The sequence below is a fragment of the Pseudochaenichthys georgianus genome, chromosome 14 (assembly GCF_902827115.2).
Source record: "Pseudochaenichthys georgianus chromosome 14, fPseGeo1.2, whole genome shotgun sequence".
Lineage (NCBI taxonomy): Eukaryota > Metazoa > Chordata > Actinopteri > Perciformes > Channichthyidae > Pseudochaenichthys > Pseudochaenichthys georgianus.
In genome coordinates, this window is record NC_047516.1 from 17,920,317 (window position 1) to 17,946,544 (window position 26,228).

The following is a 26,228-nucleotide window of genomic DNA, read 5'->3' on the forward strand; positions in this document are numbered from 1 at the left end:
TTAGTTCGTCTATCTTCCCCGTCTGGAGGTTGAAGTCTCCGAGAAGTACAGCGGGAGAGCCAGATTCAGGGATGTGTGATAGGAGATTATCCAATTCCTCCAAGAAGTCCCCCAAGGCGCCTGGTGGACGGTAGAGAACAACAATGGTTAATTGTATAGGATGGGTTACTGTGACGGCATGGAATTCAAAGGTGGAAGGAGTGAAGTTAGGTAGCTTGAAGAGGGAAAAGCTCCATTTGGGAGAGAGCAGGAGACCAGTGCCACCTCCTCTGCCAGTGGGTCTGGGTGTATGGGAGAAGGAATACGCTGCGGAGAGAGCTGCTGGGGTGGATATGTTGAATGGAGTAATCCAGGTCTCAGTGAGAGCAAGGAAATCCAGGGTCTGCAGGGAGGCGTAGCCAGAGATGAAGTCAGCCTTAGGAACAGCTGACTGGCAGTTCCACAGGCCGCCTGAAACTAGATGTTGGATGTCAGTGGAGCACGTGGGATAGACGAGAGCAAGCCGGTTATAGCGATTAGGAGATACACGGGGCCAGTGATAATTGCGAGAAGACACATGAACAGGAATGGAGAAAATACACATGATTATAGCATGAGGGGCTAGAAAGCTAAAGAAAATAAAAATAAGACACCAGCAATACTTAGCTCAATCAGAGTAGGATTTGCCTCCTCTTTGCCAACCTCGTGACTCGCGCAGGACTCCAATGTCTTTGTCAGTCTTCGGCTGTCTGACGCTGAAGCTGACGCTCAAGGAAAGAGCTACCTAAATGGATGCCTGATTGCTGCTAATAGGGGACCCAATTATCCCAGTGGTGGCCGCCGGAGCTAACGGAGCCGCAGGGGGCTAGCTCCAGCCGGTGTCCCGGAGCTAGCCCACTGCGGCTCCGTGAGGTGGGATCCGGGCGGTGGAGTCCGTCTTTTCTCAACGTGTGAATGACAAGCATTAAGAATAACACAATATAGCTAATTCTCTTGCAGATTGTCTCATTTGATTATGAATGTAACGTGTATATAGGGGAACTACACTGTTAGCAGTAACTTGGTATGCATGTATTTCATGTTAGCTTAGCTTCTTAGCCTGAGCTAGCTCTGTTTACTTCCAGTTCGGAGGCAGCAGGTCCCGCCTCGGCTCCGCCTCTTTGCCCTTATTTGGAGCAGGCGGGATTAGACTCTGACGTCACAGTCGAGCCGTTAGTGGCCGACTCCGCCTACTAAGGGCTTCACGGCAACTCTGCAGAATCCTATGGGTGACGTCACGGACACTACATCCATTTATATATACAGTCTATGCTATGTCCAAATCTATCAGATATAGCTAGTTCTAGCTAATGATATGACTGCCTGCTTATCAAATGACCTAAACAATAAGCGTTGCTTGGCAACGGCGTGTTGCATACGAGGGGTCAAAATCCCATGCTCATAAAATGCTCATATATATTTTTCTCTTCATTCCCCACGCCCCGCAAGTTTAAGCAGTGTGGGTTTTATATGAACAGAGTTACGCATATCTCAAAACGCAAAGTGTAATAGCTGCAGGTTGCCTCCCTGTCAGAATGACAAAGGTTCTCAGTGAAGCACAAGCCCATGGTTCTCACTACATTGTAAATACAACTTATTAAAAAGATCAGTTCAATGCAACTAATGTTAAAATTGGTTTGCCATGAATTTAGTGATGGATTGTAAACATTTGAAATGTAGCATTTAAGTGTTTCTCAGTTCTCATTCATAACACTCCGTTCAATGTCTCACTATGGGATGCAAAGTGATATGCAAACAGAAGCATCAATCTCATTACGCCAATCCTGATTGGCTGGTGATCTTGACGTCAACGTCAGGTAATCCACCCACCCTTTAAGTAGCTTGCGCTATGACGCAGCGTCATTCAAACACCTCTTCTCGCTTCAGAGCACATCTCGATTTATCAGTAACCGGGCTAGCTTAACGATCCACAGGCTGAACCCAAAGCTAACATTCGGTCGACGGGCGCTTGCCGGTTACTTTTTTGCTTTGCAAGAAGACTGAGCAATATTAACACACCAGTTAATATTGTAATCTGCCTCGCCGTTCTTTCTGTCGAAATAACGGTAAGGTTTGATTTTTTCTTCAAGCTAGTAACATACCTGTTGCTAGTTTGTTCTTCCCTCCACACCGACACCACGGTAAAGAGGACGTTCTCTTATCTTTCTCACACCAGAGGAGACAGAGATAAAAAAAAAGAAGGTATTAACACACCAGTTAATATTCTTTAAAGAATAAAATCTACACCGTCGCCTTTTTTCCTTTCGGACTAATGGCAAGGTTGGATTTTTTTCTCAGTAACGTACCTGTTACTAGCGTGTCCACTCCACGCCGACACCCTGGCGATCGAAGATGGACCCTTCTCTCCTTCACACCAGAGGAATCAGGGACTCGGAGGCTCGGCTATGCTGCTGCGGGTTTAAGATTTCAGGCACAGACTCACACCAAGTCTGCTCGTCCTGCCTCGGGCTGGAACACGCCCGGGAGGCTATTGATAACCCCGGCTCGTGCGGGCATTGTACCCGCTTCACCATGAAGAGCCTCCGCCGACGGTTAGCACGCCAAGCTAGCTTGTCGGGACAGGACTCCCTCATGTCCGCTGATTCGCCGTCCAGCAATCAAGACATGGTGGCGTCCGCCGCAGAGATTGAGCCCCGCGCTGTGTCAGACTGGGGCTCAACAACAGCGACAGCCGCTGAACCGGAGCCCCACGCCGTTTCAGACTGGGACCCGGTGGCGGCAAGAGCCGCGAGAGCGGAGCCCCGCGCTGTGTCAAGCTGGGGATCCCAATTGGACCTCACCATGGTTCCACCCGCGGAGGATGTCCTGGAGTTGGACTACATGGAGGACGAAGAGGATACTCCTGAGTTCCTCCCGTCTGACTCGGATGGGGATGACATCTTCGTTTCATCGGCTCAGGCTGCAAAGCCGGGAGCGATGTCCGCTCCCCCGGGCGAGAGCACACCAGCTTCGCCCGTCCTAAGCATGGACTTGCAGGCCGTGTGTCAACGCGCTGCGTCCAGGCTGGACATCCCATGGCCTGAATTGGCCAAGGAGACCTCCAGATCTCGCTACGAGGGGAAGAACTTGCCCCAAGCAGCGAGGACGAAGAGGCAGCTCCTTCCAGTCTTTCCGGAGATGCTGGACGAGGTGGCGGTCTCGTGGAGAGACCGTCCCTTCAGCAACAAGGCCCAAATCCAGGGTGCCTCCTCCCTGGACTGTGACGGTATAGAGAGGCTCGGCCTGCTCCGCAGGCCGCCCATGGAACCGCTGATGGCAGCCCACCTCCAACCGAGGCTGGCTTCGACACCAAGCAGGAACCCCATGCTACCGGCAAAGGCAGACCGGTTCCAGTCAGCTATGACCGAACAGGCCTATAAATCCGAAGCTTTGTCCGCCAGGGCTCTCAACGTCTCCTCGCTGCTGACCACCTACCAGGTGGAGCTTTGCGAGGACATGTCGAGCAGACCTGAGCCTGCCGTGTGGGACGAGATCGCAGCGATCACGGACATTGCCCTGTGTGCAGCGCTGCGCAGTCCAAGCCATGGGCAAAGCACTGGGAATGATGGTGGTACAGGAGAGAGCCAGGTGGCTCAACCTGACCAACCTTCCAGACCGGGAAAAAGAGGATGTTCTGGACATGCCTATTGTTCCCGAGGGCATATTTGGCTCCGCTCTAGCTTCAATGCAGCTGAGGTGCGAGTCAAAAAGGAAGGGAGGCGAGGCTCTCCAGCTCTGTCTCCCCCGAAGGGTCCAGCCGCCACCTCCAATGGTCCCGCGTCAGGCCTTCACCCAAGCTGTCTCACGTCCTGCCCGGTTCAAAATACCGAAGCAGCAGAGACCGCAGCCCGTCCCGGGTCCCCAGCCCAGGCACGAGGCAAGAGGGAGCTGCCAAGAAAATCTCCGGTTCCAGCAGCTGCCGCTCAGGCGCAGCCGACCCAGATTTTCAGTCACCAGACGAGGAAGAAGAAGCGGGCGGCCTGACAGCCTCCTCTCCTCTCCTCGATGAAGGAGCTGGAAGTTCCCTGTTCCCCAGCTCCAGAGCACGTTCCAGTGTTGGATGCTAATGTGTTTTCGGGGTGCCGCCATGCCCCTATCTTCCCGCCGCCTCGAGTGATGCCAGAACATCATCCTCAAGTTCGCGCCATCAGGGAAATGGACTTAACATCAAAGACAGCAAGTTCCGCTGCCTGTTTAAGTCACACAAACACATGTCATCATTGTTGTTTCAAAATAAATCATTTTCCACTGTCGTTTCCAGGCTTGAAGCCAAGGGCGCAGTCAATAAAAATGAAAAGAAAAACAATAAAACAATAAACAGTCTGTCGTCTGCCCCTCTTTTGAGAGCGGCTACGGCCTCTCTCAAAAGGCGGACAATAGACGGGATTGTGAAGGCACCACCGCCACGCGCATGCGCAGTGTCGGCCAGGGTTGTCAACCTGGGGTACCACCGTGTTCAGACACTAGAGGGCCCCATAACACAACAAATAGAGACACTGAGGGCAGACGACAGAGCTGTGACATCTCCGCTCGCTTTGAGAAGCGAAAAGTGGAGGATGCTCACAGATTCTGCTTGGGTTTTCAAGACAGTAACACGGGGCTACAGGCTCCAATTCGTTGTCACCCCCCCTCACTTCTCGGACATTCTGTATTCACAGGCCCGGGGAGAGTCGGCCCATATTCTAGAGCAAGAGATTTTCTCGCCACTAGAAAAGAAGACTATATCGATAATACCCGCCGAACAGAGTCAGAGCAGCTTTTATTCCAAGTATTTCCTCGTTCCCAAACGGGGAGGGAACGGAATTCGGCCTATACTAGATTTGAGAGCTCTGAACAAATATCTCAAAAGATACAAATTCAGAATGCTCACTCACACATCTCTGTTGCGTCTCGTGCGCCAAAACGACTGGTTCACATCAGTCGACCTGAAAGATGCGTATTTCCACATCCCAGTATATTATCCACACAGGAAATATCTGAGGTTCGCCTTTCAGTGTGTCTGTTACGAGTACAGAGTACTTCCCTTCGGTCTGTCTCTCAGCCCGCGAGTGTTTGTACGGTGTACGGAAGCCGCGATAGCCCCGTTAAGACAACAGGGTATTCGCCTGGCAACTTATCTGGACGATTGGCTCCTTCTCGCACAGTCGGAGCAAGAGGCTATTACGCAGACGAATGTCATCGTAAAACACCTGCTCGACCTGGGTTTTGTAATAAACACAGAAAAGAGCATGTTGTCTCCAGCCCAGACTGTAAGCTTTTAGCGGTGCTCCTCAACCTAAAACGCTTTCTGCCTTTTCTCAGAGGACATCATGTCCTCGTGAGGACAGACAATACGACCACAATATCGTATATTAACCGCCAAGGGGGTTTGCGTTCTCTCCAGTTACACATGCTGGCACGCAAACTGATCTTATGGAGCTGCGGACGTCTCCTCTCTCTGAGAGCGACGCACGTACCAGGAGTGATGAACCTCGGGGCGGATCTGCTGTCCAGAGGTGCACCACTATATGCAGACTGGACTCTACATCCAAGGATTGTGAGTCAGCTGTGGGTGCGTTACGGCCGAGCCGCGTAGATCTGTTCGCATCAAAAGAAAATGCTCAATGTCAGCTGTTCTTTTCAATGCGCGATTTGAACGCACCATTAGGCGTGGACGCGCTCGCGCACGTTTGGCCTCCGGGCCTTCTGTACGCGTTCCCACCCCTGGCTCTGATAACCCCAACTCTGGCCAGAGTGAGAGAACAATGCCACACACTTATCCTGATAGCTCCGCACTGGCCTGCAATATACTGGCTGGCGGATATATCAGCTGCTGTGCGGGCAGCCGTGGCAGCTCCCACTACGCAGGGACATACTGTCTCAGGCGGGGGGCGATCTTTCACCCACACCCAGAGCGCTTGGCACTATGGGCCTGGCCCGTAAGTGGTACAATCTGAATACAGTGGGGCTCCCTCAGAAGGTGATAAACACTATTCAGAGTGCGAGAGCTTCCTCCACCAGGTCTCTCTATGACTGTAAGTGGAGGGTGTTTGAGAAGTGGTGCCTTCAAAAAGTACACATCTCTTTTCAATGTCCTGTCGGGGTGATTTTATCATTTCTACAGGACTTAATTGATAAACACAGAGCTTTCTCTACGATCAAAGTGTACCTGGCTGCTATTGCTGCATGCCATGTGGGCTTTGAGGGAAAGACGGCTAGCCAACATCCTTTGGTCTGCCGTTTTATGAAAGGGGCTCGCAGGCTCCGACCTGTTTCCAGGTCACTGGTGCCCTTATGGGACTTGGCAGTGGTTTTAGATGGGCTCACTCGACCTCCATTTGAACCCCTGGAAGAAGCTGACATGAAACACCTGTCACTCAAGACAGTGCTGTTACTGGCCCTGGCATCTGCCAAGCGAGTCAGTGACATTCATGCGCTCTCTGTACATCCTTCATGCACTCAGTTTGCCCCGGGGCAAACGAGAGTGTTGCTAAAGCCCAACCCTGCCTTTATACCTAAGGTGGTTGGCTCATGTACCCCCATTGACATTGTAGCATTTCCTCCGCTGCTGTGTTCCTCTGAGGAACAGCGGCCGAATTTGCTGTGTCCAGTTCGTGCTTTATGCATCTACAGTATATGGACAGGTCAAAAGAGTTTCGTTGTAATGACCAACTCTTTGTATCCTGGGCTAACCCTCAGAAGGGCAAGCCCGTTACCAGGCAACGGCTCTCCCACTGGATTGTGGAAGCGATTGCTCTGGCTTATACGAGTCAGAGTTTGCAAGCACCAACGGGCCTGCGTGCTCATTCTACTTGTGGACTGGCTACATCCTGGCTTTGTTCAAGGGTGTTTCCATCCAAGACATTTGTGCAGCAGCGAGCTGGTCCTCGCCGCTCACTTTTATCCGCTTTTACAGGCTAGATGTCTCTGCTCCAAGTGTGGCCCGCGCAGTGCTGGGTCCCGTGTTGAGACAGAGTTCTACCTGTTAAGTTCTGGTTGTTTTTGGTGATTTTCGAGATAAGCATGTCTAGCAATACGGGAGTCTCAATATCCCATAGTGAGACATCGAACGGAGTGTTATGAATGAGAACTATAGGTTACTTACGTAACCCCAGGCCTCAGAGTAACATGAAGTGAGATGTCTCACCAGACGGCCCTTCTTGCTAAGGCGAAGCGAGAAGAGGTGCTTATTTTGAATGACGCTGTTTCGTAGCGCAAGCTACTTAAAGGGTGGGTGGATTCCCTGACGTTGACGTCAAGATCACCAGCCAATCAGGATTGACGTAATGAGATTGATACTTCTGTTTGCATACGCGTTGAGGCGCATCCCATAGTGAGACATCTCACTTCATGTTACTCTGAGTACTGGCGTTATGTAAGTAACCTATAGTTACTGTTGTTGTTTTAATAAATCAGACACCGATGGTGCAGCGCTGTGTTGTACCTCTTTATATAGGCTTTTTGTCCCTAACAAATTGTTTTTGCGCTGATCAGGGGGTACTTGGTGGAATATTTTTTTCAAAGGGGGTACATTATTGAAAAAAGTTTGAGAACCACTGATTTAGATGACACAACATAGTGCAAAAACAATGGTCATGACAGAAACATTTGAAATGCTGATTCAGCTTTGTCAGCAGCAGCTTGCTCCACCTCTTTATGATGCTGTGATGAACAGGAATGAACAGTCAATCCCCCTGCCCCATGCCACAGCCACAGAGAGAAACAAGACCCACACTGCCCTTCAGAAACCTTCGGCAACATTGTCTTGCTTTAAGTAGTGGGGAAACAGGCACCAGGTGTTAAAAGCTGAGACACAACATTTTTCATCAAGGTTTTGCTTTTAATGCCTTGGGAGAATGGCAGAAGGTGCAGATGGAGAGGAAGAGATTCAGTTCCTGCGTACAGTAAGTGATGCTATATGCTTTGTGTCAAAAAGTATTACTAAACCTATTCACAATGTAAAATGATGAGTCTTTTGTGTAGTGAATTGTCACTTCACTGTATAGAGCCAAGGCATTTACTGTGTTGGTTGACTTTCCTTACATAGACTGATGGCACAGATTGCCATGGACAGGTGGCTGGTTTTGTCAGCATTGTCATCTATTTTTATCCCATTGGGTTCTTGATATATTACTGTTTTGTCTCAAAGAAAAAGACCTCTGGTGACAGGTGACAGTTGATACAAAGACACTGTGTAAAAAATGTATAAGCATTTCGATGCAGTCAAATTAAAGTGTTATGACAGTTAGACACAGACAACACCACATTTTCTTTAAAAGACAATAATTATTTCTTTTTTTTAAAGAAACTGGTTGAGTGGTTAAAATGAAAGACAGAGTTCAGTTCAACTGTATTTGAGCAGGTTGTGTAACGAAGAGGCAGTTAGGACTAGATACTGTAGGTGAATTTGAACAAATCCTAAAGAACAATTGTAGGATTCCAAACTCATCTGATGACAAGTGCTGAAACCAATAACTCTTAATAGTTGAACTGCTGGGCTCAGATGTACCATGCCTAATGTTTTATGGGATTGTGGATGTGTCAACTTGGCTTGTAGTTTCAAGATCTACATCCAAATAATATATAACTATATCTAAATCTCTCTCTCTCTATATATATATATATATATATATAGAGATATAGATATACTTATCGTTTTTTTCCGGCAAATGGATATATGTTATTCTAAATTACAAACATGTTCCTTTTTGTCCCCGCTGTTAGAGAGAATACAAATAGGATATTTTTTGTATTTATATCAATACTCATTGTTATCTGGACAAGTCTTTATAAGTTATAGTAGGCCTACATTTCCATCACTTTTTTAAAGACAAATTGCCATACGATGGATTTGCTGTATCAAACCTAAGTTGTTTAATTTATGGTTTCGTAAGGATTAATTTGCCCAAACATCGTGTTTCGAGTTCGATTTGACTTTGTTGTTCTAAAATGTGAGGCACAGATGGTCGCAGTTTCCTTATCTCTGCTGTTTGAAAGACAGTTCTGTAAAACTATACATATAGCTAGCTCTTTTTCTAAGGCAGTTAACATATATGGTAGTAATATCTTGCTTAGGGATTTATTCATTTAGAAATGTTACCTCAAAGTTGTACATGTTTCGCTTAATTGATTTTGCACTACGGTTAAATGTTTTTATTTTTGCTGCATTACTCACCGCTCAGCTATGAGATTTCCAGTTTAGATCTCTGCGCCAAAGTCTACAGAAGGGCATTGTGGCCTTGCAAGCAGTCTTCCAAATGTAACACGCTCTATTTGTAAAGTCAGCGTTGATACTCAGCTATTGTCGATGTCCCATATAGTGTCACTTGAGTTTCTCTACAGCCTGGTAACTCTAGCCCGTCGGTTAGTGTAAGCCAGGAACTCATTATCTATCTGCATTACAGCCATCACTTAAAACTCAGATCCTTGTAGCCACTTGATCATAAGTTGTGTATCTTGAAGTGTGACGACAGTCTGTGTTTGCAGTGACTTTATATAATATTTTTAATTGGACACTTTTAAATAAATGACTATTACATATTCAAACAGAAGTAATGTAACTGAAAATCATGTTTGCAGTTGGCATGGTCTCATGGCTTGTAACACAGCACTAAAGTAAAATATGTTAACAATGTGTCATTAGGTTACTGTCAGTCTGTAGCTGTTCACCCTCAACCCAGAGTTCTATATTTACCGTGTGAGGATTAACAGGTTCAAAGCCCGGCCCACTGCAGCACCTGCTGACGTCAGTCCATGCAGGAACGTTTCTACTAAAGTAGAGCTAGACAGGGTTGTTATCACATGCTATGCTGACATGTTGGTAGATTTCTCTGGTCGTTTTTTAATTGACAAACAACAACTTCTGGCAAACCAAAACGTTTAGATAAAACACATTAGAATTGTATGTGAACACACAGTTGCCAGCCCCATGCTGTCATGTTGCATCTGTCTCTCAGTCCATCTGTCAGTCAGTCAGTCTGTCTGCCTGGGAGTATGTCAGTCTTTCTGCCTGTACACACATTCCTGTCCGCACAGTAACTTAGGAACCAAACGTGTCAGAAACATGATATTTACTTCGGTAATAGGCTTTGGTAGAAGTGTTATAGGTTTCTAATATTTTTGCAGAATTAGTCTTCAAAGTAGCAACATTTTCAGATGCATTTATTAAATCAGAATAATGCCTGTTGTAAATTATTAACAAACTATTGACTTCACAATAATGTGTGCGATAGACAGTTAATTGTCAGATATTTGAGCAGTCCATAACAACTCTGCAAACTAATGAATTTTAAATATTCCTTCCCTGAGCTAGCTGGCTAATTGAAGCATCCAAACGTTCCAATGTGGGCCTTTTTTTCCCCCTGCCATAAAATCCTAAATATCTGTTGCTTTCCAGAAGGGGTTGTGTGGACAGCAGGTGCAGCGGCCTGAAATAGAGATCAAAGGGGGAGTGGCTGGTGTTTTGGAGCAAGAGAGGCGGGGACATTAGAGCTTGCTGACAGGAACAGAGGACTCCATCAGTAAGACAAAACAAGTGAACAGTGGGGAAATGTGTGTCAGGAAAAACAGCTGTTTCTGCAGTATATTTTATGCAGTGTATTTTATGTTCCCAAGTTTTTTTTTTATGTTGTCGTCAGTAAGGTTTTGGTGACCAAAACCAGACACTTGTAAGATACAGTCAGACATATACACTGTCTGTGTTCCTTTGTTAACTGCTTCCTTGGTACGTTGACACCTCTAAATGTGTTTCACTTGTAATGTCAGCCCTCACAAATATAGTACAATTTGCGTCACAACGATTCGACCAATCAGAGTCATGAATGGCAAGTTTAATATGATAACCCATGAAATGTAAGAGCTATAATGTATTTTAAGATTGGCAGAATGCATTAAAGGGGAACTCCAAGTCCGTTAAAAAGTTCTGGAGTCTTTAACGGCGATTATGTGAAAAATAAGTTGTTGAGCATTTAGTCAGTGGCTCCAGAGAGAGCTGCACAAAGCCTGATAAATGTGTAATGGCACTTGCATTGTGGGTAATGTTAACGACTGAAAAAGCCATATAACATAACAACTCCCATGTTTCATATATGTTAACTCTCTTTGTCTCTGTTAAAAAACAACAAAACAAAAGGCAATGTCTCGCTTTAATACAGTATATATCTATTTGTCTCGCTCTAATATATATCTATTTGTCTCGCTCTAATATATATCTATATTTGTCTTGCTCTAATATATATCTATATTTGTAATGCTCTTGTGTCAAATTCTTGATAATGTGATAAATTGGTGAGTAATTCTTTAAAACTAAAGTTGTGTTGCAATATGCCGTTCTCCTTTTTAAAATCATAATATACACAATCAGAGTTTGTATAGCAAATATTCTTACAATAAGTTTCACAGTTAGTGATTCAATGTTTTTTTCACTTAAATGTTTTTTTTGCGTGCCAGTTATCTAAAATCCAAAATGATAGGTTTACCTCAGACAGCTCTGACTGGGACCTTTGTTGGGTCCCATTTCATATCTCTTGCTCAATCCCAATGTTTTCCTGAAAAACATCCCCTTGTAAAAAACTCTTCCTTAACTGTGGACTTGCTCTGTTGTTGTAGGATGATCAGGTGGTGCTTCAGTGCACTGCGTCTATTCTGAAGGAGCAGATCAAGCTGTGCCTGTCTTGTGAAGGCTTCAGTAATCGTCTGTGTTTCCTGGAGACCACCTCAAACGCTCAGGTAGTGAAGCCCTGTTCATTATGTATGTAATGTTATTTCTTAATGCCTGATTTTCTTAATCTAATCTGCTTTCCTCTGTTTCAGAATGTGCCTCCAGACCTTGCTATCTGCTGCTTCATATTGGAGCAGTCCCTGTCTGTGCGAGCGTTACAGGAGATGCTGTCCAACTCTTCAGTGGATGAGGCAAGATCATTATGTATACAGTCTATTGGCAACTTGGGCTGAATTATAACTGTTTGGTTACAACGATAAAGTTCAATGGATTGATTTAATGATCAACGGTATAATCTAATTAATATTTATGTATCATTGATCCACTCACCTTTTCCCCAAACGTTCTAACTGTGCTCAAACATGAGGGGTGTTGCACTTGATGTTAAAATAAAGAAAATTGTTTTTTTTCATTTTATTAAGAATATTGATTTGTTTTTTATGTCTGGCAGAGCACAGTAAAACATTTGTAAAAATCATTTTTTAAGCAGTTTTTTTTGCAGTATATACCTGCAATGAATATTACACAGCCCTTACGGCGCTCAGAAATGTCCCTTTTTCTGTTTGATGTACCCATGATATAATAGACAAATGAAATGTATTGTTCATTCAAAATCGTAAACTTACCTTCTTTCTTTTTTGATTTGCCAACACATGCTCCTTCACTCTCCCACCTGCCAACGTTAGGCTGTGGATTTGGACAAATGGGTAAGTTCTCCTTTGTCACTGAACGTTCATGTCATAAATGTGTTACAGCTACCTTTCACAACCCCATTAGTGTTAAAGTTATATACACAGTGTTATCATGCAATGTAGCTGTTGTTTCACCCATTTGCCTCAGCTGTTCTCAGATGATTTAGTATATTTCCAGTAAGTTGTACTTTGCTTGGTTTTTACAATTGTAAGATATGGCTGTATTTTTGTATTCCTTGTTACTGACTCTGTAAACCCTATGGCCATTTTGATATTAACAAGGCAAAGTTGTGTCAACGGGCTAACTTTTAATACAATAACCTCTTTCTGTCTCTGAATCTATTTCCTTCTTTTCCCAGTCTTCACAAGGTGGGGGTCACCGCACCCTGCTGTACGGACATGCCATCCTCCTGAAGCACACTCACTCCAGCATGGTAAGCACATTTAGAATCGAGTCTGTAACTACTGCTGCTCGTTTTGAGTCCTCCTCTTAAGTGTTTCTCTCTCTGTTTATCTTGCAGTACCTGTGCTGTTTGACTACTTCCCGCTCACTGACAGACAAGTTGGCTTTTGATGTTGGCCTGCAGGAAGACTCCACAGGTTTCTATATTTACCGTCCGTTGCCTCCCACAAACAGTGTTTTTATATTTCTGTGTTCTAAATCTTGTTGTCTGTCACAGGGGAGGCCTGCTGGTGGACCATCCATCCAGCCTCCAAGCAGAGGTCTGAAGGAGAGAAGGTCAGGGTGGGAGATGACCTCATTCTTGTCAGTGTTTCTTCAGAGCGATACCTGGTAACCATGATTTTATTTACCTGCACTGTAACTAACAGCATGCTCTCAATAAATCCTACCGATATGAACTCCTGCCCTTTTTTCAGCATCTGTCCTACGCCAGTGGTGACTTGATGGTAGATGCCTCTTTCATGCAAACGCTGTGGACCATGACTCCTGTGATGTCTGGATGTGAGCTATCTGAAGGTCTGTACTTTTGTTGCTAAAAGAAAATGATAATTTTGTCCAGAAAACTGTCCACTCTTTCTAACCTGTATGACTCCTTTCCTCTAGGTTTTCTGACTGGAGGGTATGTGCTCAGGCTGTTCCATGGGCACATGGACGAGTGTTTGGCAATCCCAGGGGCCGACCAAGGGGACGACCAGCGCAGGTGACAAGTGTACTTCATTACTCCAAAATGTGATCATTTGCTGCCCCAAATTTGTTTGTTTTTTTCAGTACTTTCTCTACATTATGAAAAAGTCCTTCTGGTGTTGTGTATTTGGTGTTAAAAGTCCTACGAACTGTCTTGACTGTCTCTACGACCCTAGTTTGGATGTCGAACAGCCATATGGCAATGTTTTCCGTTATTAAAAAAGCCAGATTTTTTTGTCAACATTTATTTAGAATGTTTCTCAACAGCAAGGAGTTCCCATATTGGTTTGTGCTTGCAAACTGCATTATCTGTTGTGTTTATTTTAATGTGCTAACACTCTGAAGACAGTTTCAGGTGTCTGGAGGAGTTTTTAAACCTTAAATGAACTAATACCGGTTGTATGTCATCAATTTCAGAGTTGCTTATTATGAAGGAGGGGCTGTATGCAGCCATGCTCGTTCCTTATGGAGACTTGAGCCACTTCGTATCGCGTGAGTATCTTAATACAGTGCATTTTAATGTGTATTACAATCATTCACTTATATTAACATTAAATGTATTTATTTCTGTTGGTAGTTGGAGCGGAGGTCACATTAAATGGGGCCAGTTTTTCCGGATACGTCACATAACAACAGGAAGATATCTTTGTCTGGATGAAGAGAAAGGACTGCTGTTGGTGGACCCGGAAAAAGCTAATTCTAAGTTGTCAGCCTTCTGCTTCAGAATTTCAAAGGTGATTGTCATGCAAAGTCACTGGCCTCAGAAATCTCAAAACTGTCTTTCCTGCCTTGATGAATCAAACATATTTTTTATTTTAACTACAGGAAAAAATCGAAGCGATCAAGAAGCGAGATGTGGAAGGCATGGGCACGCCTGAGATAAAGTATGGAGAGTCCATGTGCTTCGTGCAGCATGCCTCAACTGGCCTCTGGCTCACATATGCTGCTGTCGATGCCAAATCTGCTCGCCTGGGTCCTCTAAAGAGAAAGGTAAAGCAGAATTATATGACAAGATCATTCTCTCTCCAACAGAAATGACACAAAAGGCAACCAGCGATGCACTCAGCTAATTGAGGATATATTCCTCCTGTCAACCTTGTGTTTTAAGAGCAACTGTGTTCAATTCTCAGGCCATACTCCATAAAGAAGGTCACATGGATGATGCTCTCACAGTGGCTCGATCTCAGACAGAAGAGTACCAAGCTGCCAGAATGATTTTCAGCACTACAGGCCTCTTCAACCAGTTCATCAAGTAGCACTCAGTTTATTTAAATCTTGCTTTAAAGCAATTTTTCCGAGTTACAGCATATTCATTGTGGTATTCCAATGTTCTCTTTCCGTATCTCCAGAGGTCTAGATGCTCTGAGTGGGAAAAACAAGTCTTCCAGCTCCGGATCTCTGCCTATGGACACGGTGGTGCTCTCCCTGCAGGACCTCATTTTCTACTTTCGCCCCCCCGAGGAGGAGCTGGAGCATGAGGACAAACAGTTCAAGCTGCGTTCCCTCAAGAACAGACAGAACCTCTTCCAGGAGGAGGTTAGTCCATATACTGAGGAATACATATGAATTAAATAGTATCAAAGTGGCATGTTTGGGTGCAAATTAAGTTTGGTTATTTATTTATATATTTGTATTTGGGTTGTGTATAAAAGTGACAAGTTTGGGTGTAAATTAAGTTTGGTTGATTTATTTATATTTAGTCAAAGTCAACTTTAATGTCAATTTTTCTGTGTGTTTGTACAGACAGAGAGATCGAAATAATGTTTCCAACAATCCCGAATTCAAAATACAATAATACAAATATGTATACAAATATGTATACATATGTATATCCTCTATATATACAATCAACAGACACATTTGCACATATGCACACATTAAGATAAAACACAACAATCAATAACAGTCACTTCAATATCTTAGGGAATGTACATAGTGCAAGATCGTTTAATATTTGTATTTGAGTTCTCTTCGTGTTTTTCTTTATGTTTTAAACAGGGAATGATTACCCTGGTCCTGGAGTGTGTTGATCGTCTCAACGTCTACAACACAGCAGCCCACTTCTCAGAGTACGCTGGGGAAGAAGCCGCAGAGTCGTGGAAGGAGATTGTGAATTTACTGTATGAATTACTAGGTAAGCCCATCTGGTGATTAGTTCGATGCTCTCATTGCGATTCCAGAGTATTGTCTTTCCCAATATCTGACCAGCTTCCTTAGCTGTTTAGTTTATTTATTTATTTATTTTGTATAGCGTGTAAAACCAAAGAAAATACAAATGAAACAAAATATGATACAGACATGATACAGTACTATACAAATGAATGCAATAACAAAACGAAATATTTAATTAATAATTGAATCATCTGTAGTATCATTGTCTGATATCAATAAACAACAAAACTTTAGCTAATTACACGTCCGAAAAGGGGTCGGAAGAAGTTTACACTTATTTGTGTTAATGAGATGTATTAACAATCTTTTTTTGCTCCTCTTCTTTTGTCTAGCTTCTTTGATCAGAGGAAATCGTGCCAACTGTGCCCTGTTCTGTGATAACCTCGACTGGCTGGTCAGTAAACTGGATCGTTTGGAGGCATCTTCAGGTATTAAGAAACATTTAAACGTGAACGTTTTTTTTCTCTAATTTGTACATTCCTTAACCGTATTTCAATGATTAGATAAAGAATAAAATAAATGAAAACCATGTGTATTGCCCGGTCATTTGAATTTGCAAACAACATACAGATGGTGTCAATATAATAGGAACACCTTGAAATGTAATCAGAAGTTAAAATATTATTCTTGCAACAAAAACGAGCTATTTGAAACTTGCAATTCTTTATGAATACAGTTGTCATTTCTTTGTTCTAAGCTTGATGTGTCCTGTTTGAAGACGTACATAATTGTATATAGCTTTTTTACTATATCAAATAAACATGACTACGAGGGTTTGTTTACATATTTGTCCCATTTTATGACAGGAATCCTCGAGGTGTTGTATTGCGTTCTGATTGAGAGTCCAGAGGTGCTGAATATTATCCAGGAAAATCACATCAAATCAATCATCTCTCTGCTGGATAAGCATGGACGCAACCACAAGGTCAGGAACATTGAACACTGTTTGCAAAAAAAAAGAAAACCTGATCTATTGCAGTTCAGATAAGACACTGTAATATATCAAATATGAAGCTACGAAGCAGCACCAGAATGATTTTCGTTTATTGAAAACAATCTCCATTTTCTGCCAGGTCTTGGATGTGCTCTGCTCTCTGTGTGTGTGTAACGGGGTCGCTGTGAGGTCGAATCAGAACCTCATCACAGAGAATCTGCTTCCTGGTCGTGACTTCCTGCTACAAACCAACATTATCAACTATGTGACGAGGTGGGTTCATTAGCTCAAGCACACTTCAGATCATGCTCTTCATTCCACGCTACAGCCAATCATCTAAACCTTTACACTGATTGTTTTGTTCCCCCTCCTTCAGCATGAGACCCAACATTTTCCTTGGGACTTGTGAAGGATCCACTCAGTACAAGAAGTGGTATTTTGAGGTGATGGTGGACCATGTGGAGCCGTTCCTTACAGCTCAGCCATACCACCTGCGGGTGGGCTGGGCTCTAACGGAGGGCTACAGTCCTTACCCTGGTGGGGGCGAAGGCTGGGGGGGCAACGGTGTCGGAGATGACCTGTACTCCTACGGTTTCGACGGGATAAACCTCTGGTCAGGTAAAGTAAACATGGCATAAATTAAAAGTAGTGTTTTGCAGAAAGTGAACAGTTTATTTCCAAGAACAAAAACATGTTGTTAATAAATATGTGCTAATTACCCTCTGTGTCCACAGGACGTGTTCCGCGTCACGTCGCCACGCCCAATGAGCACCTCCTGGCCGCAGAAGACGTGGTCAGCTGCTGTTTGGATCTGAGCGTGCCCAGTATCTCCTTCCGCATCAATGGGCATCCTGTACAGGGCATGTTTGAGAACTTCAACCTGGACGGCCTGTTCTTCCCCGTTGTGAGCTTCTCTGCAGGCGTTAGGTAGGGAATTGTATTAAGCTTTTTTCCCTTTTAATAAGTGCATTATAGATGTTACTTTATGAGACTAATTTCAATTTTCCCGCTCTAATTTCAAGGTTGCGATTTCTTCTCGGAGGGCGTCATGGGGATTTCAAGTTCCTCCCACCTCCAGGCTACGCTCCGTGCTATGAAGCAGTCCTGCCGAGGGACCGTCTGCGCATTGAGCCCATCAAGGAGTACAAGCACGATTTTGATGGCGTCCGTAATCTGTTGGGTCCGACTCACTCTCTCTCACATACAGCCTTTACTCCTGGCCCTGTGGACACTATACAGGTACAATATATACCATACTATTTAGTTCTCATCATCATTTGCACTGTTTAGTTTAGTTTATTTGTTTATAGTGTTGTGGACAGTCCCCGTTGATCAACTGTCACAAAAAACAGTAAATGGGGCAGCTTTAGCCAACATTGCTAATTTCCAGCTGTTGTCCCCGGCCAGATGGACACCCTTAAAATCACGATACATCAACACCATTAGTTATAGTTAATATCATTTGCACTGGACTGATTGTATTATTCTTTCAGATTGTACTTCCTCCCCACTTGGAGCGCATTCGAGAGAAGCTTGCAGAAAACAGCCACGAGTTATGGGCTGTTACTCGCATTGAACAGGGGTGGACCTATGGACCAGTGAGTTCCTTCTCTTTTCCTTCCCAGTATACTAAAAGTTCCCCCTAAAAACATTGTTTCACTCTCCTTTTTAAAACCAATGTCAAGTTTCGCGATGACAACAAGAAGCTGCACCCCTGCCTGGTAGATTTCCAGAGTCTGCCTGAACCAGAGAAGAACTACAATTTAGCAATGTCAGGAGAGACACTCAAGTAAGTCACTGACATTGGCTTATTTAACAGCATCTGCTTTGGTTTCTTTGTATTTCTAACTCTCAGTGTGATTCATGTCATAGGACTCTGCTGGCACTGGGCTGTCATGTAGGAATGGGAGATGAGAAAGCCGAAGAGAATCTGAAAAGGAACAAGCTCCCCAAAACGTGAGCTGCAAGGCATTAGTTTATTGTGATGCACTTCTAGCATTGGTTCCCTTCTATTATGTACTGTCAATGGCCCTGTAAAGGCTCTCTAGGACACATTCTGATCACAAAGTATTGTTTGTTAGTTACATGCAGAGCAGTGGATACAAGCCAGCGCCTCTGGACCTCACCTATGTCAAGCTAACGCCTAATCAGAACACTCTGGTGGAGAGACTGGCAGAAAATGGACACAATGTGTGGGCGAGAGACCGGGTTCACCAGGGTTGGACATACAGTATTGTTCAGGTACAGCCATTCTGTTTATAAACACGTCCCTATAAGTATTTGTAGATAATATGCTAGTTACATATTGTAGAAAGTTAATTTGCACAAATCTTACCTGCCCTTGTTACATGTTTGATCTTGTTTTTTTGTACAGGATATAGTGAACAAGCGTAATCCCCGCCTGGTTCCTTACAACCTATTGGATGAAAAGACTAAAAAGACCAACAGAGACACAGTTTCTGCAGCTGTTCGCACTCTCATCGGATATGGCTACAACATAGAGCCACCTGATCAGGAGAGCAGTAAGTTTGCCCTGCTGTCTAAAATGTATCGGTCCTATTTTTGCAGTCCTACAAGTATCATTATCATTACTACAAGCTCTTCTAAGTGTTTGTTCCTTTGTTCGTGTTAATGCAGGCGGGCATGGACCAGCCACTGGTGATAAGGTCAGAGTGTTCAGAGCAGAGAAGTCTTATGCTGTCACTCAGGGGAAGTGGTACTTTGAGTTTGAGGCGGTGACAGTCGGGGAGATGCGAGTGGGCTGGGCCAGGCCTAATGTTCGCGCAGACACTGAACTCGGTGCAGATGAGTTTGCGTATGTCTTCAATGGCTTCAAGGTGGGAACAACACCTAGTTACATAATTGTAAAACATTCAAAAGCCCCTGTTATACTAAACTTACATATTTCAAATTCAGGCCCAACGTTGGCATGTGGGAAACGAGCCATTTGGTCGTCAGTGGCTATCTGGTGACGTGGTGGGCTGTATGATCGACCTCACAGAGATGAACATCATGTTCACACTCAACGGAGAAATGTTGATCAGTGACTCAGGCTCCGAGATGGCCTTTAAGGATATAGAGATAGGAGAGGGTGAGTAACACAGAACAGATCATCTCAGGTAGCGACTATGGATATTAGCACCTGTGTATTTCTGATGCTAATGATCATTTATGTTTCAATCATCCCTAGGCTTCATACCTGTGTGCAGTCTGGGCCTGTCCCAGGTCGGCCGGCTCAACTTGGGTCAGAACGTCAGCAGTCTTCGTTTTTTTACGATCTGTGGGCTGCAGGAGGGATTCGAACCCTTTGCTATCAACATGAAAAGAGACATTACTATGTGGTTCAGCAAAAGCCTTCCCCAGTACATCAATGCACCTACTGATCATCCTCACATAGAGGTACTGTGCCTTACTTCTTGTAATGTTTGAATACATTAATTGTTTGTTTTCATGATGAACAAGTTACTAGATCACAGCCTACCTCCCTTTCATGTATGTTCTAGGTGTCGCGTGTGGATGGGACTGTGGAATCTGCCCCTTGTATCAAAGTGACCCACAAGACACACGGGTCGCAGAACGCAAACACAGATCTGCTTTTCTTCAGACTCAGCATGCCAGTTGATTTCCATGAGACTTTTAAAGTCCCAGCGGGAACCACACTTCTTACACGTGCACTTACCATACCTGAGGACGATGTGTTAGAGGTGGACCCAGACTCTGACTTTGAAATACTCAAGAAGTCAGCTTCTCGCAAAGAGCAGGAAGAGGAGAAGAAAGAATCGTCCGTGCCGAAAGAGACCCCTGCCGTCAAAAATGGAGAAAATGAGAAGGATTCCTCAACGGAGAAAAGCAAGAAGAAAGGGTTTGTACAAATCAATGTAGAGTGACTTGAGAAGGGTACATGTATGGGGGAGAAGGCTGGTATACTTAGTTTACATTTATTTTGTACATATAGTGAGTGATTGCTGCTGTTATTTACAGATTCCTATTCAAGGCTAAGAAGGCTGCATTGATCAATCCTCCACCTATTGTTCCTGCAATGCCTCGCTTAATGGAAGATGTGGTGCCAGATGACAGGGATGACGTCGACATCATCCTCAACACCACTACAGTATGTCTAGAGCTTACATTTAAATGATTATTATATTCACAAATATAAAATCCATTCACGTTCTGCTCGTTCTGCTTGTACTGTTATCTATAGGTAGAATAATAAGCAGAAGAAATAAACAATTTTGCCTTCATTGCAGTATTTTGTCTAATAAACTTCTGTCTGTACTGTTATTACGCCATCTTGACCTGAAACTGTACTTGTGTGTATTTCCCACCCACCTCTTTCTTCCCTTTTACTAGTACTATTATTCTGTGCGAGTGTTTGCGGGGCAGGAGCCCAGTGGAGTGTGGGTGGGCTGGATCACGCCAGACTATCACCAGTACGACCAACATTTTGACATCAGCCATGTGAGAAATGTGACGGTCACTGTGGGCGACGATAAAGGAAACATTCATGACAGGTATGAAACCTTTTTCTAGGCAGTGTTTTTATTTGTATTTAAAGGTCCCATGTCATGCTTTTCCGGTTATTACCCGTCCCCTTGTGTGTTATGTAGCTTTTTCTGCATGTAGTCACAAACCCTCAAAGTACACCCTGTAGCGAGTAAAACTCTAACACAGAAAATACCTGTCTGTGCTGCCCTAGAACGCCTCGTTGGAGATTTTTCATTTTCCATTTTTTACTGCTGTTTTTAAAAAAACGTTATGGTGACGTAACCATACCCAAATGGACCAATCCGCGGAGCCGTTACGTCAAGTCCACGGATTGGTCCATCTTTTCTCAGCTGCAGCTCCGCGGATTTCTCAGCCCGAGACGGCGGGACGGGGCGAGGCTGTGAGTCTGTGTGTGTGAGCACAGACTCACAGCCAGGCCAGCGTGTGTGTGTGCGTGCTCTGGCTGGTTTCGGGCTGGGTTTCGCTGTGTCTCGCTGTCTCGCCGACCCCACGCAGCAACTAGGAAACCACATCAGTAAGCCAGCTCACACTGTCCGCTCCTCGCAGCAGCGAGCCTCACAACGTCCCGCCAACACGGCACCCAGACCCCACGCAGCATTCTCATCTGTTTGTCATTACTGGTTGCTAACGCCATTGTAACACATAATCACTGATGTTCCACTGTAACGGTGGTGGACTCTGGGCGAGCTGACCAATCAGAGCGCAGTGGGCTCACAGGGAGGGGGGGGGGGGCAGGAGCTCCAATAAGCCGTTTAGGACAGAGTGAATACACATACTAGATGCTGTATGAGAAACCAATGTGAGTTTTAAAAATTGCGCAATGTAAATCTATTCTAGTAGACCTCAACAATGGAATTATGATCAGTAGAAATGGCCATGACATGGGACCTTTAAAGGTGGACAGAATTTCAGTTTAAAACAGAAAAAACTGAACTAACTTTACCAATAAAATGTGATGTTTTTTAACAGACGGCTAACGCACTGCGTGTAGATTATAAGAAAGCATAGTCTCATAGCAGTTTGCTCGAATATTACCCTCCCTTCAGTCTTGATAACTTTAATATCATTTGTTTGGACCAAGAAGTAGAGGGGAAATGATGCGCCTTTGGAGTGCGTGAGCAGAGAATATACTATGCACCTTTAAAATGACAAAATGCATGATTTCATTTTGTGTCTTCCTCAGTATAAAACGCAGTAACTGCTACATGGTGTGGGGAGGGGAGTTCAGCAGCTCCCAGCAAACCCGAGTCAGTCAAGAGGATTTTATGATTGGCTGTCTGATTGATTTGGACACAGGACTCATGACTTTCACTGCCAATGGAAAAGAGATCAACACTTTTTACCAGGTCAGAAAAGCTTCAACAAAGTATTAAAACAGAGCCTTTATAAAGTCTTAACTTAATAATGTAATGCAACCATGTTATGTTCCTTTCTTGCAGGTGGAGCCACACACAAAACTGTTCCCGGCTGTCTTTGTTCTTCCATCCAGTCAGAATATGATTCAGTTCGAACTAGGCAAGCTCAAGGTCAGTCACAAGGAATCACTCCACTCAGTCAGCGCCAATCTGCAAAATCAAGGCTACAGTTACATTATGTATCTGTCTTCTTCTCTAATACATCATTTGTCTCCCTTTTCTTATCTTGCTAGAACATCATGCCGATCTCAGCCGCCATGTTCCGTAGTGAACGCAAGAACCCCGTCCCCCAGTGCCCTCCTCGACTGGACGTCCAGATGTTGACCCCCGTCATCTGGAGCCGCATGCCCAATAACTTCCTGGCTCCAGAGACAGGGCGTGTTAGTGAGAGACTGGGCTGGGTGGTGCAGTGTCAGGAGCCCCTCACCATGATGGCCCTACACATCCCAGAGGAGAACAGGTCAGAATCGTCTCCCTCTTTAAAAAAATCTTTGGGTTAACCTTTTTTTGACTAATTGACCCAGCTAAAATATATATTTTTTCAAAGGGAGCCCTTGCCAAGACAGCAGCAATAGAGCGTAACATTTAAAATGTTAAACACATTTATCAAACATACAGTATTACAGATAACACACACAAAACAGAGTACATAACATTTAAAATACATCAAAGAAACATACAGTAACCACTCACACACATGTTAAACGATGACTATGCATTTATTGTAAGGAGTGGTAAAAGAAAATGTCAGCAAAATGAACCTCTTAAATTCCTCTAGGTGCATCGATATCCTGGAGCTTTCTGAACGTATGGACCTGCTGAAGTTCCACTATCACACTCTGAAGCTGTACGGCTTGGTGTGTGCTTTGGGAAACAACCGTGTGGCTCACGCTCTGTGCAGCCATGTGGACGAGTCCCAGCTCTTCTACGCCATCGAGAACACCTACCTGCCCGGACCGATGAGGAGCGGCTTCTACGACCTGCTCATCAGCATGCACCTGGAGTCTGCCAAGAGGAACCGGCTGGGAACCAACAAGGAGTTCATCGTTCCCATGACAGACCAAACACGCAGTATCACACTGTACTCGGACAAATCTGACGCTTTACCTGGGGTCGGACTCACGACATGTCTGCGCCCAAAACTGCATTTTTCTTCTGTCGGGTTTGTTGGAACAGATCAAAACATCTACACACTGAGCCCAAGCATCCCCTTACAGGTGAGTTTGAACACATTCAGCACTTAAAGGGGCCCTTTTGGGGGTTTCCCCTTTCCTGTAGTGGGTAATATAGATTTATGACAATGTAAGTCTACAAAGGCTAACATCTTAAAGTTCGGTCCAGAGGGAGTTTCTCTCCCACACAGCCTGAAAAGCCTCCATTGGATTCCTTTGTTTATTTCCATAACATAGTGACACATAACACTTGTGCTTCTACTGTATTAACTATCGCTCCAACACATTGTATGTGGTTGGCTAAGGGGCGGGACATCACAGCAGAGCCAAACATGTCACAGTAGTGGCCCAAAATACAAATATGACCTGAAAATGAGCACAACAGGGCCCCTAAAGAAACTGTTGATGCAGTACTTGCATTTTTATCTACAGTACTACATTTTTTTCATAATGTAATCTTTTTATAGCCTCTTTCTCCTGCAATGTTGTCCGACTGAAAAAATTGCCTCACTTACTGGTTACCTTGATAATTGCCTAACGATTGTGGATGATAACAAGCATTCTTTGATGTAAACCAGTAAAAGCAGTATTGACAAGTGTGCTTATATTTCCAGATGCTAAAGACCAAAGCCTTACAAATGCTGACTGAGGCCGTGCAAGATGGAGTTCAAGCCATGAGAGATCCTGTGGGCGGTAGTGTTGAGTTCCATTTTGTTCCAATCCTGAAGCTCATCAGTACCCTCCTCATCATGGGTGTGTTTGACGATGAAGATGTCACGCACATCCTGAAGATGCTTGAGCCCGTAGTGTTCAGTGGTAAGAAAGCAGAGGAGCCTGCTGAGCAGATTGCCAATTCGAAGGAAGAAAAGGAACAAAAAGCACCCCCAGAAGTAGGAGCGGTAAAGCAAGGGGAGCATGAAGCCATGGGTGAAGAGGAAGAAGAAGAGGAATATGAAGATGATGGCTTGGGTGAAGAGGAGGAGGAGGAAGAAATGGAGGAAGAATTAGAGAAAGCTGTCGTGCCACACGGAGAAATGCAAGTGGAGACTGCGCCAGTAAATGGTGAGAAAGGCGCTGAGGAAACAGAGAAAGAAATCAAAGAGGAGAACAAAGAAGAACAGCTGGAGCAGGGACTCTTTCAGATGAAGCTACCAGAGTCTGTCAAGCTGCAGGTATGACTTTTTAAAAGATACAAAAAATCAGTTCCTCCCAGTGATACTGTGCAACTGATTCACCCTTTTTCATTTATTTCCTTCAGATGTGTACTCTGCTGCAGTATTTCTGTGACTGCGAGCTGCGTCACAGAGTGGAGGCCATCACTGCGTTTTCAGACCAGTTTGTCAGCCAGATACAGTCCAACCAGAGGCACCGCTACAACGAGCTGATGCTGGCCTTCACCATGAGCGCAGCCGAGACCGCCCGCAAGACCCGGGAGTTCCGCTCCCCGCCACAGGAGCAGGTACACACACACACACACACACACACACACACACACACACACACACACACACACACACACACACACACACACACACACACACACACACACAAAGGCATACCGAGAAAGCATAGTACATTTGTTAACATTTTTATTTTATTTTATTACGATTTGTTCAGTTGAGGAAAATCTCCATCCTTATAACACAGTTAGTAATTAACTTGGAATCTACCTTTGTTTTCTGACTTACATTCTCTGGTCATTGATGTATTTCATTTAATTATGTTAGAAAACCTGGCAAATGCAGATGAAATTATGTCAAACTGATAACTTTTCAGTGCAGCTGGTTTAAAAATGTCCTCGCTGGAAGAGAACTTACCCGAGAAATTCTCCAAAGAGCAAAACTTTTGAGAAAAGTACCATAACAATGGAATTGTTTTTTTTGCTGTGTGTCTAGGTCAATATGCTCATGAACTTTAAGAACTGTTCTGAGGACGATCAGTGCCCCGTTCCTGATGAAGTCCGCGATGCTCTGCTGATTTTCCACAATTTCCTGCTGGCTCACTGTGGTCAGTGTTTATCTATACAGTATAATCAAGTCTACTACCAACATCTGCATCTTAGGTAAACACTGCAGATGGAGAATTTGAATAGAAGTTACACTATCTGATTTAAAACTTCCCTCGCAGGTGTTCATATTGAAGAACAAGAAGAGGAGGAAGAGGTGGATAATTCGGTCCGTGGCCGACTGGTCCGTTTGTTGGCAAAGGTGAAAAAAGTCCGTGAGAAGAAAGTGGAGGTGGAGCCTGAGCCGCAGGAAGATAAAAAACCAAGTGAGTCTCTCTTCTTCTACATGTCACATACATCTGGAATAAGACTGCATTGTTTCACTGTTTGTCTGGAGATAATAGAAATATTCCTTTTGTAAAGTGACACTTTCTTTCTAAAGCACTTTGAATTGCCTTGTGTTGAAAGGTGCTATATAAATAAACGTGCCTTGCCTTGCCTTACTTAATGGAGCAGCTAATTTTAC

The 26,228-nt window shown here is 44.3% G+C and overlaps 1 protein-coding gene across 2 annotated transcripts in view; it reads left to right on the forward strand.

Annotated features, from left to right (window-relative positions):
• Positions 1–7,720: 7,720 nt before the first annotated feature.
• Positions 7,721–26,228, forward strand: part of LOC117458215 (ryanodine receptor 1-like) — a 63,409-nt gene continuing 44,901 nt past the window's right edge. For both annotated transcript variants that reach the window (XM_034098548.1, XM_034098550.1), the window contains exons 1-40: positions 7,721–7,901; positions 11,605–11,724; positions 11,809–11,907; positions 12,403–12,423; positions 12,768–12,842; positions 12,930–13,008; positions 13,089–13,201; positions 13,288–13,387; positions 13,475–13,571; positions 13,973–14,047; positions 14,133–14,289; positions 14,381–14,545; positions 14,686–14,807; positions 14,905–15,091; positions 15,554–15,689; positions 16,060–16,155; positions 16,534–16,652; positions 16,801–16,934; positions 17,038–17,279; positions 17,396–17,588; positions 17,684–17,900; positions 18,155–18,259; positions 18,347–18,450; positions 18,534–18,617; positions 18,743–18,902; positions 19,036–19,183; positions 19,299–19,498; positions 19,578–19,752; positions 19,852–20,060; positions 20,165–20,523; positions 20,643–20,772; positions 21,015–21,175; positions 22,354–22,516; positions 22,610–22,696; positions 22,819–23,045; positions 23,364–23,802; positions 24,372–24,929; positions 25,016–25,216; positions 25,653–25,764; positions 25,885–26,028. In XM_034098548.1, the coding sequence (XP_033954439.1) occupies positions 7,854–7,901; positions 11,605–11,724; positions 11,809–11,907; positions 12,403–12,423; positions 12,768–12,842; positions 12,930–13,008; positions 13,089–13,201; positions 13,288–13,387; positions 13,475–13,571; positions 13,973–14,047; positions 14,133–14,289; positions 14,381–14,545; positions 14,686–14,807; positions 14,905–15,091; positions 15,554–15,689; positions 16,060–16,155; positions 16,534–16,652; positions 16,801–16,934; positions 17,038–17,279; positions 17,396–17,588; positions 17,684–17,900; positions 18,155–18,259; positions 18,347–18,450; positions 18,534–18,617; positions 18,743–18,902; positions 19,036–19,183; positions 19,299–19,498; positions 19,578–19,752; positions 19,852–20,060; positions 20,165–20,523; positions 20,643–20,772; positions 21,015–21,175; positions 22,354–22,516; positions 22,610–22,696; positions 22,819–23,045; positions 23,364–23,802; positions 24,372–24,929; positions 25,016–25,216; positions 25,653–25,764; positions 25,885–26,028 (6,361 nt within the window). In that variant the 5' untranslated portion in view covers positions 7,721–7,853. The remainder of the gene's footprint in view (positions 7,902–11,604; positions 11,725–11,808; positions 11,908–12,402; positions 12,424–12,767; positions 12,843–12,929; positions 13,009–13,088; positions 13,202–13,287; positions 13,388–13,474; positions 13,572–13,972; positions 14,048–14,132; positions 14,290–14,380; positions 14,546–14,685; positions 14,808–14,904; positions 15,092–15,553; positions 15,690–16,059; positions 16,156–16,533; positions 16,653–16,800; positions 16,935–17,037; positions 17,280–17,395; positions 17,589–17,683; positions 17,901–18,154; positions 18,260–18,346; positions 18,451–18,533; positions 18,618–18,742; positions 18,903–19,035; positions 19,184–19,298; positions 19,499–19,577; positions 19,753–19,851; positions 20,061–20,164; positions 20,524–20,642; positions 20,773–21,014; positions 21,176–22,353; positions 22,517–22,609; positions 22,697–22,818; positions 23,046–23,363; positions 23,803–24,371; positions 24,930–25,015; positions 25,217–25,652; positions 25,765–25,884; positions 26,029–26,228) is intronic.